General features: G+C 36.7%; 1 protein-coding gene across 5 annotated transcripts in view; it reads left to right on the top strand.

The window, feature by feature from the left end:
* Positions 1-548: 548 nt before the first annotated feature.
* The window catches only part of gramd4b (GRAM domain containing 4b), a 31,474-nt gene continuing 15,862 nt past the window's right edge, over positions 549-16,160 (top strand). For 4 of the 5 annotated variants that reach the window (XM_026917948.3, XM_026917947.3, XM_053235231.1 and 1 more), the window contains exons 1-3: positions 549-822; positions 8,119-8,326; positions 11,837-11,957. In XM_026917948.3, coding sequence (XP_026773749.1) covers positions 794-822; positions 8,119-8,326; positions 11,837-11,957 — 358 coding nt within the window. In that variant the 5' untranslated portion in view covers positions 549-793. Of the gene's footprint in view, positions 823-8,118; positions 8,327-8,354; positions 10,374-11,836; positions 11,958-16,160 lie in introns of those variants that run through there. The other variant, XM_053235232.1, reaches the window with a different exon arrangement.

Below are 16,160 nucleotides of genomic sequence, written 5' to 3'. Positions count from 1 at the left end.
ACTACAGTGTCCACACAGAATATACCTCAGCTGTTTTTTTGTATTGAACATGATAACTGTAGTGAGTGTTTTGCTGAAGAGCCAGTACTAGCCGCTACTTTACAGGCTTAATCTGTTTGTCTACAATACTCTGTTACACAGTAGTGCTGGGACTACTTTATGGAGGAACAAATGTCATTAAAGGGCTAATATTAATTGTTATATTAAATAAAGATAATTGAAATTACAATTGCTTGTAGTTTCTTTGCTTTATTTTCCGCCTTGCTTTGTAAACTGTTGTATAAAGCAAGGTAACACTGGAAGTCGTGTTATCACGAATAACATCATCCGACCGAATCACTGCTGTGATATCAGTCACTGTAACACTCCGCTGGTGTTTTCATGTTTAATTACAACATGCGTTTTAGGAGCTGTTGTAATTCTTCGCTGCTGTTAATTCTTTATGATGCCTATGAATGATTTGAATTTTTTCTGTGAGAAACTTTGGTATAGCTGTACGGTTGAAGCGTTCATGTCTTGAATCCAGCCCTTCCGCTTCACTGACGACACTTCCGGTGACGTTATCGCTTCAGAAATCAGCAACAGAGTGAAACCGATGATCAGCGGGCCTTCGCTCCTGGGAAGGCAGCATTTCTTCATGTACTGCTGGGAAGGCGGAAGCCTGCACTGGAGTTCGGGATCTGCTTTTTGAGATTTGGTGTTTGTATTTACCCTTAAGCGTGCAGAAGGCGGATTTTCTGGGCAGGTTGTGGGCGGAAAGAGACAAAGCTGGGGTATTCTGCTGTTCCTGTTGATGCAACTTTGTTGCAGGTTCCGTGCAGGGTGAGTGAGAAACACTGTCGCTCTTCTGGTCGTGTCTCTCATCCTGGTGGTGATGTCTGGCAGACTGCAAAGCTTTGCATTTGTCTTGTTTGACCTCTGCACTTCAGTATTCTGTGTTTTCACACCCATGCATGCTTAGGTGTAACGCTTCCTGTTGCATTTCCTTGATCCCCCCGTGCATTGCTTCAGCTTCGGGTAACACATCAGGCTGTTATATTAGTTTACAGCGGGATATGCGAAAATGAGCAAATAAACCAGAAACAGGGGAAATTAATGAAATGGCTGAGGTGGTCCTGTCATATCAAGACGCAGAAACACGTTAGCCTGTTGATTATTTCCGAAATGTAGGCGTAGATCTAAGGAATTTCAGGTTGCGTCGTGATCTCGTGCACCCAGATGTTGTTGCACGTCTAAGCGCAACGCCTCGTGACTGTGGTACAAGTTCACACTGCTGCTTCTAACATCTGTATCCCACCATGAAGAGAACAAAGAGGTGTTGCTGGAAAGCAGCGCCTGCATACAGCCTGTACTGTAGGATACAGTATCCGCTGCTGCTGATGCGATGATCAGCTCATCTCTTATTAAAGGATCAGCCATCATCTGAAATAAAACTGCAGACTTCTACTGAAAACATTTATCCACACTGCTGAGAGTGCATTAGACATGAAATCAGACATGTGAGGAAATGTGAGAAACTGAGTGAGCCTAATGACCCCGCCCATTCGTCAGCTCAGGGCACCTGGACTGTAAAGGCGAAATGGGCGCCGGCTTAATAATAATAATAATAATAATAATAATAATAATAATAATAATAATCATTATTAATAATCATTATTATTATTATTATTATTATTATTATTATTATTATTAACAGTCATGCATATTATGTTTATTATGATTATTACTATTATTAATATTTTTTATTATAATCATGATCATACTTTATTATTATCATTATTACTATTATTAAGTATGATCATGATTATAATAAAAATATTAATAATAGTAATAATCATAATAAACATAATATGCATGACTGTTAATAATAATAATAATAATAATAATAATATATGATGCTGATGATAATATTAATAATAATAGTAATAATAATAATAATAAATATTATTACTATTATTATTATTATTAACAGTCATGCATAATAATAATATATGATGATGATAATAATAATAATCATAATAAAGATAATATGCATGACCGTTAATAATAATAATAATAATAATAATAATAATAGTTATTATTATTATTAACAATCATGCATAATAATAATAATAATAATAATAATAATTATAATATTTATTATATTTATTATATTTTATTTATTATTATATTTATTAATTATTATTATTATTATTATTATTATTATTATTATTATTATTATTACAAAAACAACCTGAAATTCCTTAGATATACACCTAAATTTCTGAAATAATCAACAGGCTAATGTGTTGCTGCAACTTGATATAATAGGGCCACCACAGCCATTTCATTAATTATCTCTATTTATAGTTTATTTGCTCATTTTTGCATAACCCACATAACAAACTAATATAACAGCCTAATATATTATCCCTGACATAATAATACCTATTATCTTTATTACTATTATTAGCAACAGTAATGATGATGATAATGATGATGATAAAGATAATAAGTATCATTGTTGTTGCTGTTGTTCTTGTTGTTTGTTTAGCCCTTTTCCTTTTGAGTCCATACACATATATATACAATCTTCAGTCTTTTATCAGTATGATATGGATGGTGATCCAATTCATTTGAACTGTTTGAACAAAATGAATCAATTTCTTTAAACTGAATTGAAGTTTAGAAATCCAGATTGTGCACGTGACCTGATGTGTATAAACTAACGGTATTAATACTGTTCAAATATATGGTCCAATCTGGCGTATTACATTACATTTTACTCTTGGACATTGCTGATATTTTCTCTCAACTTCATTAATGTGATGTCATTTATATAGGTATAGCAGTAATTTATTAACAAGCGGTGCCTATTATTCATGTTAGTCAGCAACTTCTGCTGAGATTTTGTCCTAAAAAATGAAGCATCATTAGGTTTGATGTGTTGATTGCAGTGTTCATTGGGGAGGTTTTGGACCAAACGTTTAAAAAGAAAACACAATAAATGATAGTCCACAGTGTATACAAATGATTCATGAAGTTCACTCTACGTGGGTGCATTGTTTATAAAAAATAAAATAGAATTATTAAAATAAAGTAACTCCACATTACAGTAATACCATTCTACAGGAACACGCCATGACCATGACCAGTTGTGACAACAATTGAAGAATATTAGTCTTCTGTGTCATTCTAATGTATCAGGTATTACCTAATGATGCAGAACCCAATGACAACCATGGCTTCCTCAGATCCTGAAGCACTGGTGCCATGTTATTAAAGTGAAATGGTTTGTCACAAATGTCACACTTCACATCAGACTGATTGACTGATGGGATAATGCTGTCAAACAGCTGAACGACTTCATTTTTCACATCTGGATGCCATTTCCAAATGCATGATATGTTAAGAGTAAACAAAGTCAATAGTCTAATTATATGTAGGTCATTCCTCGTACAGTCAGGGATCAATATATAAACCACGGCTCTAAATATGGGTCGTAATGCCAAATAAGTCAAACAGTAAATCTCATTCTTGCACACACACATTTTGAAATCTCTCTATCAAGAAAAAGAGCTTAGATAGAAATTAAAAGTTTGGGATGGTATCACTTGATTGTACCATTACTAATTAATAATAAGGCACATTAAAGAACCAATGTACAGTTAATACTGAATTAACTATAAATCTATGAGAATTACTACAAAGCATAAAAAGTATATTTAAATTAATTATGTATATTTTAATGAGTTTAATAAGATTACAGTATGTAGAGAGCAGTGTGACATCGGACATTGATGTTTACGTGATGATAACTGATAACAGCTGTAGGTAGGTGTGTCATGAAGAGTGAACTTGGACCCAAACCTTTTTGGACGCCTCTGTGGTTGGGAGTGGACCTGATTTATAACAAGAGTATAAACTGGAAGCTTTTATTGTCATTTGATATGTCAGTAGTAATTGCTTTCACTGGAGCACATAAATAAATAACAGCTGTGCCTGTAAAACACAGCATAATGTTCATACTAGTCACTGTATTATAAGGGGACATACACACATAACATACACTCTTCCAGAGCAGGTCCATTATATAAATTCACAAATTCATAGCAGAGAATCACACTCGCGTCTCAGGACGTGAGAAGGAGTGTTTGATAGTGATACATTAATGATGGGCAATGATTGTATTTTCAGATGGTGATGTATATGACTTTGAGGTTTTTAAAACCCATACATTGACCTAATGATCCAGCAATGGGTTGTCTAGTGCTCTTAATTACAGGTATAAAGTTTTAGACTGTTCAGGCTGAGGTTACATGGCATGGCAGGTCAAGGCTGGAAAAGTGACATTCATCAATAATCCATGGGAATTCAACACTCTGTTCATTTCCATCTGAGCAAACTGCTCACTGAGTAAAGAACGGGCTGTTCTCTTAAATTCGGTGTGGAAGAATGCCCAACTTTATCTTGCTATTTGTTCACACCCTTATTTGCGCAATAATCCAATGCGTTTAGGAGCCGAAAATGTCTCCTAAAAATGTCTTAAGCCAGGTGATGTAGTGAGCTCCACCCAGACCACCCAGTTTTGAAGTCCAAACAACTTGAATAAACCAATCCACCCTTTTCAAACCATTGTATTTCACAGTTTTTACTGTACTCTACAAAGTTCTTATTGTTGGAGCTATTTTATTTTAAATTGGTTAAAGGCTCAGGGAAACCTTACTTAATATACTTTTGTTAGCAACATGGATAAAAGAGTTCGTAGTTAAATTATGGAATGTACTGTTTAATTTGGGTCTGGCAGGCAAACACAGAGGGTTGTACTGCTCTCCTAAACCAATATCCCCATTTCTGCACTTCCTTATTACCTAGGTAGTTATGTAGATAGATGGATGAATAAAGAGAGAGATAGAGGGAGAGGAGGGGATTTTATTGATCCCTGAGGGAAATTGTTTTGTCACAGCAGTACAAGGCACATCAGATCACACGGACACACATCAAATTATAATACAGACAAGGCAGTAAGTAAGAACATGAAATAATAAGAAAAAGTAATAATTAAAAAATAAGTGAAGTAGTAAATAAAGAAAATAAACAAAGTACTATATGTAATACGTCATAGTATTGGCTATATAATAAAATAGTGCTCAGCTAAGATTAAGTTATTTATTAATGTTGTATGTTGATAAATGTGTTAAGTACATGTGACTTGTGAACAAGCCTGGTTTGGCTTAATGCATTGCCCTGAATGTCCTAAACAATCACTAGGCTTTTCTTTACAGAAAGCCAGTCTCTAAACAAATCAGAATGCCTCTTTTCTCATTCAGGAAATTCCAAGAGCAGATCGTTGCTGGACGAGGAGGCTGGTAGGTTGTCTTGGGTTCTCTCGTTATCATGAGAAGCACGTGCTCCTGCTCGAGGTAGAAAAAGGGAGCAGAGCTGGAGTTTTGGAGCTTCTGAGCTCAGGCCCACATGCTTTGTTCCCAGGCTGGGTTTTTTTGGCTCTGAGGTCAAACCACTGTGCTGAATACTGATTTGGCACACCACACTGAGTTTTCTGCTCAGCGTGGGCTTCTGGCTTCTAGATGAGTTTCAAGGTTTTTCTATTTTATATCAGCAGTACTTGTGCTGCCTTTGTCGTTCTTAGCCCTGAAACAGTTCTTCCATATGGTCCAGATCAGAGCAAAACTGTGAGTTTGTGTTGCAACGTTTCCAGAGAGTGTTGAAATGGAACATGGAAAATTCCTCTACTGCTTTAATTGCTTTAATACTGAATTTTGCATTATCTAGAGCAGGGGTTCTCAAATAAATTCCAGAGCAAAGCTGTGATGTAACTCTGCTGCTAGCACAACATGCAGTCACTTCACTCTGAAACACATGGAGAGAAAATAAAGATATTATTCAGGCTTGAATAATATTTTATGTGCCGTATGAAGACAAAACACAATGTCTCATAGCTGATACACTGACCAAAGCTCAGATGCACTGTGTTACATGACCATATACTGATTCATTTTACTTATTATGTATTAATGCACTTAACTAGCTGACTAGCTCACCATACTTTATTACATTATGGTGGCTACCACTTTTTTAGTGTAATCAGTTAGGTGTTTGGCCAAAATATGGTGCTGGAGAGCACGCTAGAGATTTTACTTGCCTGGTCAGCTAGCTTATCTGTTTGTCTTCATCCCTCTACCTCTTCCAGTGTAACTATTCAGTCACAAAACCCAAACCATTTACATGCTGTTTAAAAAAAAATAGGTATGAAACATTTCATGTTGTATTAAATGCATCTTTCCTAGTTTTGTTAAACTTGCAGTTGTTTCAAGTGAACCTGTTTATATTATATGTTGAAATTTATTAAATTCAAGCAATTTGTTGTCAATAAGTAGTTACCCACTGCTTTGCTGAAATAATTATAATGAATATACAACCTGTAACCACCATAAATAAAAATAATTAATGGTAAAAACATCCCCCTCCCTGGCTATATGTTACAGACCCCAATGTGAGTACTATGGCTCCAGAGAACGTTTGTAATATTTGGAGAACCGGAAAGCCTGTATTCATAATTTATGTAGCCGCATTTATTTACCCAGGGGGGTTTACATGGTATTAAGCAAAAGGTTTTCTCCCATTCAGGCTGACTCATTCAGAAGGGGGAAGCATGGCTTTTATTTCACATGGTGATGAAATGGTGATGTTACTGTGGGCGTTAGAAACCCAGCCCATGTCACCCTCTCTTATACAACTTGTCCCACAAATTGACTATTTCTCCTCCAGTTCAGAGATTTTCCTCTCCTTTCCAGAAGCTTTCATTATGATAGTGAGGCTGTCTGTAAGCCCTGAATTCCTCCTGTGCTCTCTGCCAATAGAGCATGTCTTTGTCACACTTTGCTAATGAGCTCTGTTATTCACTGAGAATTTTTTCCCAGACAGCATTGGTATTTTTATCCTCTCTTCACGTGTCTGTCCTTGTCTGATGGATGACATGTTAGACAGGTTCAAAGAAGACAATATAGAGTGAACACTATGCCTGGTAATTAACATATAATTGTCTAAATGGAAACTTTCATTTGACTATACATGTTGGTGAGTGTTAAACTTTTTGCACACTGAAAAAGGCCAAAATCACAGTCGTAACCGTATTTCTTGGCACTGTCCCTGAAATCACGTTTTTACACAACAAATGAATAGCTGCCCATTGCTTTGTTGTTAGCTAGTATAATTGTAGAGCTAGTTTTTCTCGATTGTAACACTTTTAATATAATGTAACAAAATGTAACAAAGTAATATGCATGAATATTTAAGGAACTGAATATTCAAATGAATATTGTTTCTCTGTTTTATTGACAACAACAAATTTAAAAAATAGAGACGACTTATTTAGCAAGCAGCAAATATTCAAAGGAAATTTAAATTCTTTGGAAAGTAACTTACACACTGATTGTATCTAGTCGATTAAACTGAATAACATTCAATGTGATACTTGGATGACATAAAATGAAAACAGAACTCCTTCTTTTTTAACCCTAAAAGCTCATTTGAGACCACTAAAATATACTAACTGCTAACTGAGCCTTAAATTCTTTAGGCCTGACCTAACAGATAAACACTGGTGTCGTGTTGTTGTTGTTTTTGTTGTTGTTTCATTGTTGCTTAAGTGAACATTTTATCATTTTAATCATTTGTCATGATTAAAAATCCTTTTTTCCACAAATTTTCATACTGAGTATTAGCAAATTGTGTGTGATCAGGACAGTTCTTATAGAAATTGTCTAATTATGGCAGACCCTGGCAATAAATATAGAAATAAAGAAATACAGCTAGCCATTTGACAGAATCTTGGTTCACCAACTGATTAGTTGATTAGTCAATTTAGAAAGGAATAGCTCAAGCTGTAAATGTTTAACAAAGGTATATTTAGTGAAAGGTAATTACATTCCCACCTGATTTTTTTTATTTTATTTTATTTTTACAGTTTTATACATGATGTCGTTCTCTCTTCTTCATCCTTGCCTACTCCTTTCAGTCACACTTTAATAAGTCCCATTCATAAATTTTTTGTTATCTGTTGTGTTTCTGGGTCATTGTTATATATTTCAGTCTTTTCTCTCTTTTTTGTCCCTGCAGAGTTGCCATCCACCATGCTAAGATAAAGGTGAGGAACTGTGTTCTGAAGATGCTAAAGCGACTGGACAAGATAAGGTTCAGAGGACAGAAGCGTGATGAGTTCCTGGACATTGCAGAGTCGCCCAACGCGTCGGACAGTGAATGCAATGATGATCTCTTGATAAAACCTCCAGCCTCCGTTAAAGATGGAGAGGATATACGGGACCCTGTGAGTGCTCATTTAAAGTCATGTGGATCCTAATCAGAGTATTTTGCTTCCTCTAGTCTTCCAGCATAATAGTAATACAGGAAACATTGTCCTGCTGTGCAGCGTGGTGTTTAATGTGCTCTCTCTGAATTACTGACAGCTGTTGGGGTTAAGTCACTGTCCTAATGGGTTTGACCATTGAACTTAAAATAACTCTCTGCTTCATCAAAACCTAATTGTATAACATTTAAGTGCCTGTGCTTATAGTGCAGTAGTAATAAGATTATGAGAAAAATTATTTAATCTCTTTTAATATTGTATTGTTTCTAAATAGATTAGATTTCTTAGCTTGTATGGCTTCCTGTTGACACAGAATATAAACTATGCAGAGGATTTCCAGTTGCAATTCTTGAAACTGTAATTATTGCACACAATATATTCTGTCTAAGATTGTTTTAGTGTTGACCATTTCAGAGTCATTGCCTCGACTGTAAGTGTACAGTAAAAGCTTGGGAAAACGTCTGTGGTTAGTCAAATGCAGAGGTGCCAACATATACGGTTTAGTCATAGCATTTATGTGTTTTGACTCCTTGCCATGTCAGGTCATGGCCACGCAATAACTACACCCTTCTGCTTTTTTGGTTAAAGCAGTTGTCAGACCAAACACTAATAAAACTCTCCTGTCGAAAAAACGAGTTCACTGAAAGGAAAGGACATTAGACGTGAAAGATGCGCATTTGTGGTTACTTTTGGTTTTGCACTGACTTCATCTAGGTGGACTTTAAGCTGTGAATTAGCAAAACTCTGTCTTGTGAGCCAGTTGAAAGCAGAGGAATTTGTATTTTGCAGCTCTTTGGGAAAAATGTGCTGTGCATCACAATTTAATATTTTTCTTTCACTATGTATTGTATACTTCATAATTTTTATTGAGCTATTTTGTATTGCCATTTGGACAGATAAATTGTTTGACTTGTTGGATTGTTTTCCTTTCATGTCAGTAATGATAGTGTAAGGACTTTTTTTAAATTTATTACTATGTGCCTCATCTATTGGACATGCACCTGTGTTAATTTTGTAACTATTAAATCTCAGTAAACTTATACATTCAGCTGGTTGCTTATAAATCCAAGCATTTCTTCAGACTGCAGTTAAACATCAGTTAAACCCTTGTTGAAACATGTTTCATCATTTATTCATTTATTATTGTTAGCATGGTGCTATCCCATCCACCGACATACGTAAGGGTTTTTATGGTAAAATTCAGTTTTTTCTCTCTGTCTGCTAAGATTTCCTTGTTAGCAATGTTGGCACATTTGCACATGGCCTCTCTCTGTATAGCTAATTGGTTCTTGTTCATAATTATTGACAAATCGTACCAGACTCTCTGTGGAATGCAAGATTGTTTTGAACTATCCTTGTGGTGTTTCTGGTGTGTGGAACTTTTGCTCCAAACCTCCACGTGAATGGCTGAAACATACAGCCTTTATTATCAATCTCTTTTCTTCAGTTACACCAAGTTGGAAGCTGTGGTCATAACGGAGTGTCCGTCATATTATTGTTGCATTTTCATATTTTTAGGTTTTGCTTTTCTAATGTAATATACATGGCATACTAAAAATATGATGCAGATGAACTAAAATTAATTAAATTTCAACACCTTATCATGATATTCGGAAAGGTGTGTCTATGCAGTTAGTATTAATGCTCATTCTGCATCTGTTACTTGATTGACAGATGTGCATGTGCTAAACAGTGGCCATGTATGAATAAGTGAAATCTGTTGAGATCCAGTGTTTAGCTGTAAAAGAAAAGCAGGCTGACTTGACTCCACCCAGGCCAGCTTTTCAGGTTGCTGAACAGGCTCAACAGAAAAACAGGCAGGTAACTTTTTTTTTAGAGGCTTTCTGCTCACTCGTGGAGCTTTGCTGAGTCTCATCACATAGCAATAACATACAAAACTACAAAATAACAAAATAACATACAAAATGTCCATTTGAGGCAGTACTTTTGTGTGAACTGCTTCTTCCTGTTGTTGGAATTACAAGTGCACTTCTGTTACTATTGTAGGGTAAGAGGTTACTCTAATGTTTGTATATTTTATTTTGGATTTATGCAAGTCCTAGTATCTCACTTTTCTCTCTTTGCACATTTGCTTTTTCATTTTAAATGCTGCTGGTGAAATTAATTCTTTCCTTATTTGTACTGTTTAAAGTGGAAAAATGCTGGTACTTTGTACAGATTTGTTTTAGGCTCTGTCCTCTGCCTAAAACCTGCTTTGCTTTGCCTTTTGATTTAATATCGTTTGACAGATAGGTTGTGTCTCGACAAGCTTCTGAATAACGTCTGCGTTGGCTCCAGTTGGATTGTGTACACTTCCCATGGGGACCTTTGATTGTTGACCTCAGCCTTGTTCTGTATCTGGCAATGGGGTACTTCCAGGAACATGGCGGTTTAATGTCCTGTGCAGGCTAGAGTAATGGGAGCTGGACAAGACACAGCTGATTTACTGAGTCGTAAATGAGAATTACTCACTAATTTCTAGCGAATTTTAGCCTGTGAAGGTACCTGGGCAGCGGTGATGTCACTATTAATATTGGACTGTTATGTGCACATGTGCACTGTAGTATATTATACAATGTAGAGTATTTCAGTCTTGATAACTGTACTACCCTTTCTGTTAACCTCTTCAAGATGTGCTTTGCAAACGCACTGATCCTTTTTTATTGTTCTCTCATTTAGCCTGGGCTCATGGGATTGACCTGCCTATTTGCAGAAGGGTCCAGTGGTGACAGTGTGTCACAGTGGGCCCCTGTGACAGCTTTACACTTGGGCGCTACACCCACTGCTTTTCCAAATAATGTATTTGAATGTGCAAACTCCTACACCCTTAATATTTAGTAAACAGTCAGTAGCCCTGTTACAGCCCTGGCATGGCCAGTAGTACTGTACTAGTACTTTGCACCCACTGCACTGGCACTGCTTCCTGCAATATAATTGGATCAAACATTAGCAACTTCTAAATCGCCTGATGAAATTATTTGAATCCAGTTGGATTTGTACATTTCCCAGATCTCTACAAATTGGGAATTTACATTTCAAATTCCACAATATTAGCCCAAAATTATGCAATATTTCATCAGGCTAAAGTCTCAGTTCAATGTAAGTTGTAATGCTTTAGGTATAATAGAAAAGTAAATTGCAGCCATGAAGAAGATTTATTTGGCTTTTGTTGTCTACATAGAAAAGGTGGAAGGAATAAGCTACAGAGATTAAATAGAGTGAGTTAACTGTTGGATAGTGTTGTTATCTACGCTTCGGCAGCTTTGAGCAAGCAATTAGCCGCACAGTGGCATCAACACCCAGGCCCATCTGAGTGACATAACGGCTGCACCTTGGTATTTTCTCCCCTGTAAGGGCACTTATGTTTAGTTTGTATGTACATGGGTCACTGTTGTACCTTGTATGTTCCAAGCCTGTGCCTGTGGTATATAACCTCACTTTCTTGCGTTTTCTCTTCCGTTATGTGTCCAGGCTGGCTCAGGGTCCATCGTCATGGCTGCTACTATCCAGGACTACCAGAGGACAGAGGCGGACAGGCTCAATGAGGTCAAGGGTCACCTTGAGATCGCCTTATTGGAGAAACATTTTCTTCGTAAGTACTGCTTCAGCATTACTAGAGATCCTGCACTTGGGTAGTTCCTTCAAATTGTGAATTGTCAGTTCATTGACTATGTTTTTTTTTTTGTTAGTCTCCCACTCCAAATATTTCCTGCTATTATCAGATAGTAATAAAGGCTTCAGTGACCCCAAGAACAAATGTCAACGAGCGTAATTATTCCAAGATGTCGCTTCGGCCATTCCTGCAGATCTGCAGTGTGTTGTGCTCATAAACATTGAGGTCACCAGAGCTGCTGTACTCTAGTGTGCATGTGTCCTTTTTCAGAGTAAATCGTTGTTTGTTTCCTGTACCAGTCTAATCATGCTGAGCCGAGCAGGCGTTTTTCACTGGTTCAATGTGTTTCACTGAGCTGTGTGACCTGTACCACCGCCATTAATGGGAAAACAGAGATCAAAGACCAGCCCTTTGCTGGTTAAAGAATCAATACAGACACACAAACCACACACACAATTAAGCATAGATTACCGATCACTGTTGTTATCTAATTAAGATGCAGTATTTTTTTCTTCATATTTATTTAAAGTCTGATAAAACAAAGTGTCTTCTACAGCATTCTGACCTTTTAATCGGTTATACAGTATGATGCCTTGTCATACATCAGAGGTATCAAGAGGCAGATGGTTCTAATTTTAGACTGTGCGTGTGTGTGTGTGTGTGTGTGTGTGTGTGTGTGTGTCGCTGATGGGTACTGTTGTACAGAAAAGCAACAAAGGCTAATCGAGGACTTTCATGTTGCTGTCTGTAAATCTAGGTAAGATTTATTAATAGGTGGTTGCATAACACAAACAAGATGGGTATTGATGAACAGTAGCGAGTCTTGATTCTTTGACCTCAAAGCTACGGATAATATTATCTGTGGAAAGACTTTTTTTTCTAGAATTACAGTAAGGTTGCTGTGCAGCTGACCTTTGTTTCAGACATGCAGTGCTGATAATGGGGTGACGTAAATAAAAAGACCATGGGTAGACCAGCAAGACTAGTGAAGTAGGCTTGTGGGATATCAGATGCAGCTTTTTAAAGCTAAGCATAAATTAGGTTATAGCTGGATGATTGTGAGCTGAAATGTTACTGATACTGTCATTTGATTTATTGCTATTATTTCTGAGAATTCAGTATCTCTGATAGTTTGATTGCAGCCATATATCTTACACTCCCTTCTTGGCTGCCAGCACCCAGTCAGACCAAGCCTGGATGGAAATATAATTGTCTTTTTTTTTTTATTTACTATATATGTAATGTAGTCAGATGTTTACTTTCATATGTAAGTGCTCTTATGTGAAAACAAAAAAGTGCTACACAATTTCCCCCTCTAATTGTCATCACAAAGCACTATCAAGGTATCTTTTTGCAACATTTTTTAATAATCTGGAACATTTTGTCGTTGGAACATTTTATCCTTCTAATGCAAAATCATCACTGAACTTGAAATTTACTTTAGGACCAGGCTTCCAGCATGGAGTTTGGAAAACTAGCAGTGAGGAAGACTAGCAGTGTTGAGCAGAACTAGTAACTGGGGAAATATATACTTATAAACTTTAATATAAACTGTTTTTTTTGTGTTGTAAGTTTTGACTTTTAAGTCTTTCCAAGGGTTTTTTTTGTTCACCAAAATAATTTTTATGTACGGAAGAAGGATTCACATATAAGTTTTGCACATGCTCTAAAGGATAGCTTGTTGTAATAAGTGAGAGTCATCACTTTCATTAATGCCTTCATAAGATTAGCTTCTGCTTGTGTCTCATGAAAATTCTGGGTCATATGACAACCTGAGGGCATTCAGTTATACAATCAAACAACAATAACCATCATTTAGCATTTATTTTAGCTTTAGGAGCGCACACATGCATCTCTACATATACAGATACAGTAAGTGACAAATGAAAGGAAAAACAAGTGGCTCTGTTACGCTGCATTGTGCTGGCATGATTTGGGTCCACTTGTCGCCTTAGAGGAAAGCATCACTGTGGATCAGTACAAATTTCTTCTGACTGACCACCTTTATCCTATGATGAAACATTTCTGATCCTGAGCTTCGGCATGACAGTGTCCTCATTTACAGGGATGTCTTAGACAGCATGCTTCACCATCATCATCAAAACAGTAAATTTCCAGAGACTTGTAGAATCTATGACAAGGTGCATTGCTTATGGTGGCCCAACACCTTACTACCACACTTTACATTGGTTTTTCCTTTCATTTGTAACTCATCTGTGATACTTATTTCTGTCTCCATTGAGAGTAGGAGAGACTGGAGAGACAGGATCTATTTTCCCCTCATATGTGAAAATCATTTGTGGTAAAAATTCTGGAAGGATTTTAGGAAACTGTCACTGTTCCCATAGCCAGTCTTACCATGTTCTTTGATGATGGCAGGCGTGGCTGAACACAGCACGACTGCATGTTGTCACTGGGTTAGAAAGTCTTTTGTCCAACTCCTGTGCTTGCAATAGCAATTGGGTCATTCATTAGCATTTTTTGTCATCAGTAGTGAAATGGCTGTGAACTGTACAGAATGGACCCTTTTCACAGTTCTGTGTTTATGAATGTGAATGCATAAGCAGTAGCATTTTAAAACTTTTGCTGAGATAGTGAGCAATGGCCAAAAATACAGCTCACAATTACTGCAGTGTCCCTAAATGCACAAAAAATTCAAGCAAACATCAAGCAAAGTGAGAAAGAAATGGCTTTGTGCTGTTCGCCAAGCATGAATATCTTTCAAAGAATTTGAAAACCACTGGGTGTAAATGGCTAAAGCATGGATTTAAATGGATAGATCAAACATCTGTTGAACATCTGCCATAATGTTTTTGACAAGCCAGCATTGTGTGTGGAACCTGCTCCTGGTGCAGACCATGTTCTATGCAGCTGTTCCTTCTCCAGATGAGTGAACTAACTATACCCTGCCAAAGCCCTTATTGTTGCTAATGCTAACTAGCTAGTTTATTGGTGCTGTGTTCTTTAGCAACTGCGCCAGGTGATCGACTTAAACGAACTAGCTAGATAGAAGAGTGAAAAATGTATCTAGCTATTTACTGCTTATGTTAATCCGGAATATACTGTTAATGAGCTGCTTTGATTTGCTGTCACTCACACTACTATTCACTATGGATATGACAAATCAGTCATTGAGAGAAAGGTCTATGGGTTGTTTACAGCAGGGCCTGCAGTAGTGACAGGCTGGTTTAACTGTCATGGGACCAAGCGGGACAAGTTCTGACTTGACAAATCAGCCTCGGTTAATGAGAATGGAACAAAGCCAGTTATCTTTTTCGGCTTTAAAATTTTCATAATGTCTCTTCACTTTAATTGGGTTTCTCTGTACAGTCTTCTCTTGTTAAAGATAGAGCCTCTGTTCTTTTGATATGTTGATCATCCAAATCTAATTAAAGTGCTGTTTTTTTTTTTTATATCCTCACAACTTTCAACAGATACAGTCTTTGCTGATTTATTAACTTGTTTGGCACAGATGAGCCAAAATACAGCACATGTTTTGTCTATACCTTCTATACCTTTACTGCACTATAAACTGGGCTTCCTTCATCAGGTAATTAAAAATGTGTGGGTCATTATATATTCACAGAGCAGCAAAGGTGAACAGGCATATACATAGTGTAAGAGTCAGGTTTAATCCATTATTAAACACAGAGTGTTTACATAAGAGGTGGTACAATACAGTAACTAAGGGTCGTCATGCAAATAGCATGTGAGTATATAAGTGACACTGTGTGACTCTGTTATAATTACCTGCACAATAATCACATCTGAGTACACTGAAGAAGGCAAAGACAAAATGTCTTAGCTGTATTTTGGCTCCTCTGTGCCAAATAAACAAAAGATAATTGAGTGTTTGGAATACTTAAATTTTAAAGTGATTTAGTTTTGGGTTTTGTCACTCTGATATATTAAAGTGACTGAAATTAAATGAGCTTGGTGTAAAGCTTTTGGTGCGCTTGAAGAAATAGTCTTTTTCATGCTTTCACCACCATTTGTTGGAGGCATTGTGTTTCCGGGGTTCTCCATCCATACGTCTGTCCATCCATCCATCCATCCATCCATCCATCCATCTATCCATCCATCCATCCAAGATCCTTTTTAGCCCAATATCTCAAGAAGAGGTGCTTGAATGTTTGTAGGATTTATATGGAATTATCGTTGTAACCAACAGTAGAATTTCTT

The sequence above is a fragment of the Pangasianodon hypophthalmus genome, chromosome 7 (genome assembly GCF_027358585.1).
Source record: "Pangasianodon hypophthalmus isolate fPanHyp1 chromosome 7, fPanHyp1.pri, whole genome shotgun sequence".
In the NCBI taxonomy this organism is placed as follows: domain Eukaryota; kingdom Metazoa; phylum Chordata; class Actinopteri; order Siluriformes; family Pangasiidae; genus Pangasianodon; species Pangasianodon hypophthalmus.
The sequence above is the reverse complement of the archived record's forward strand: the minus strand, read 5'-3'. Positions and strand labels throughout refer to the sequence as shown.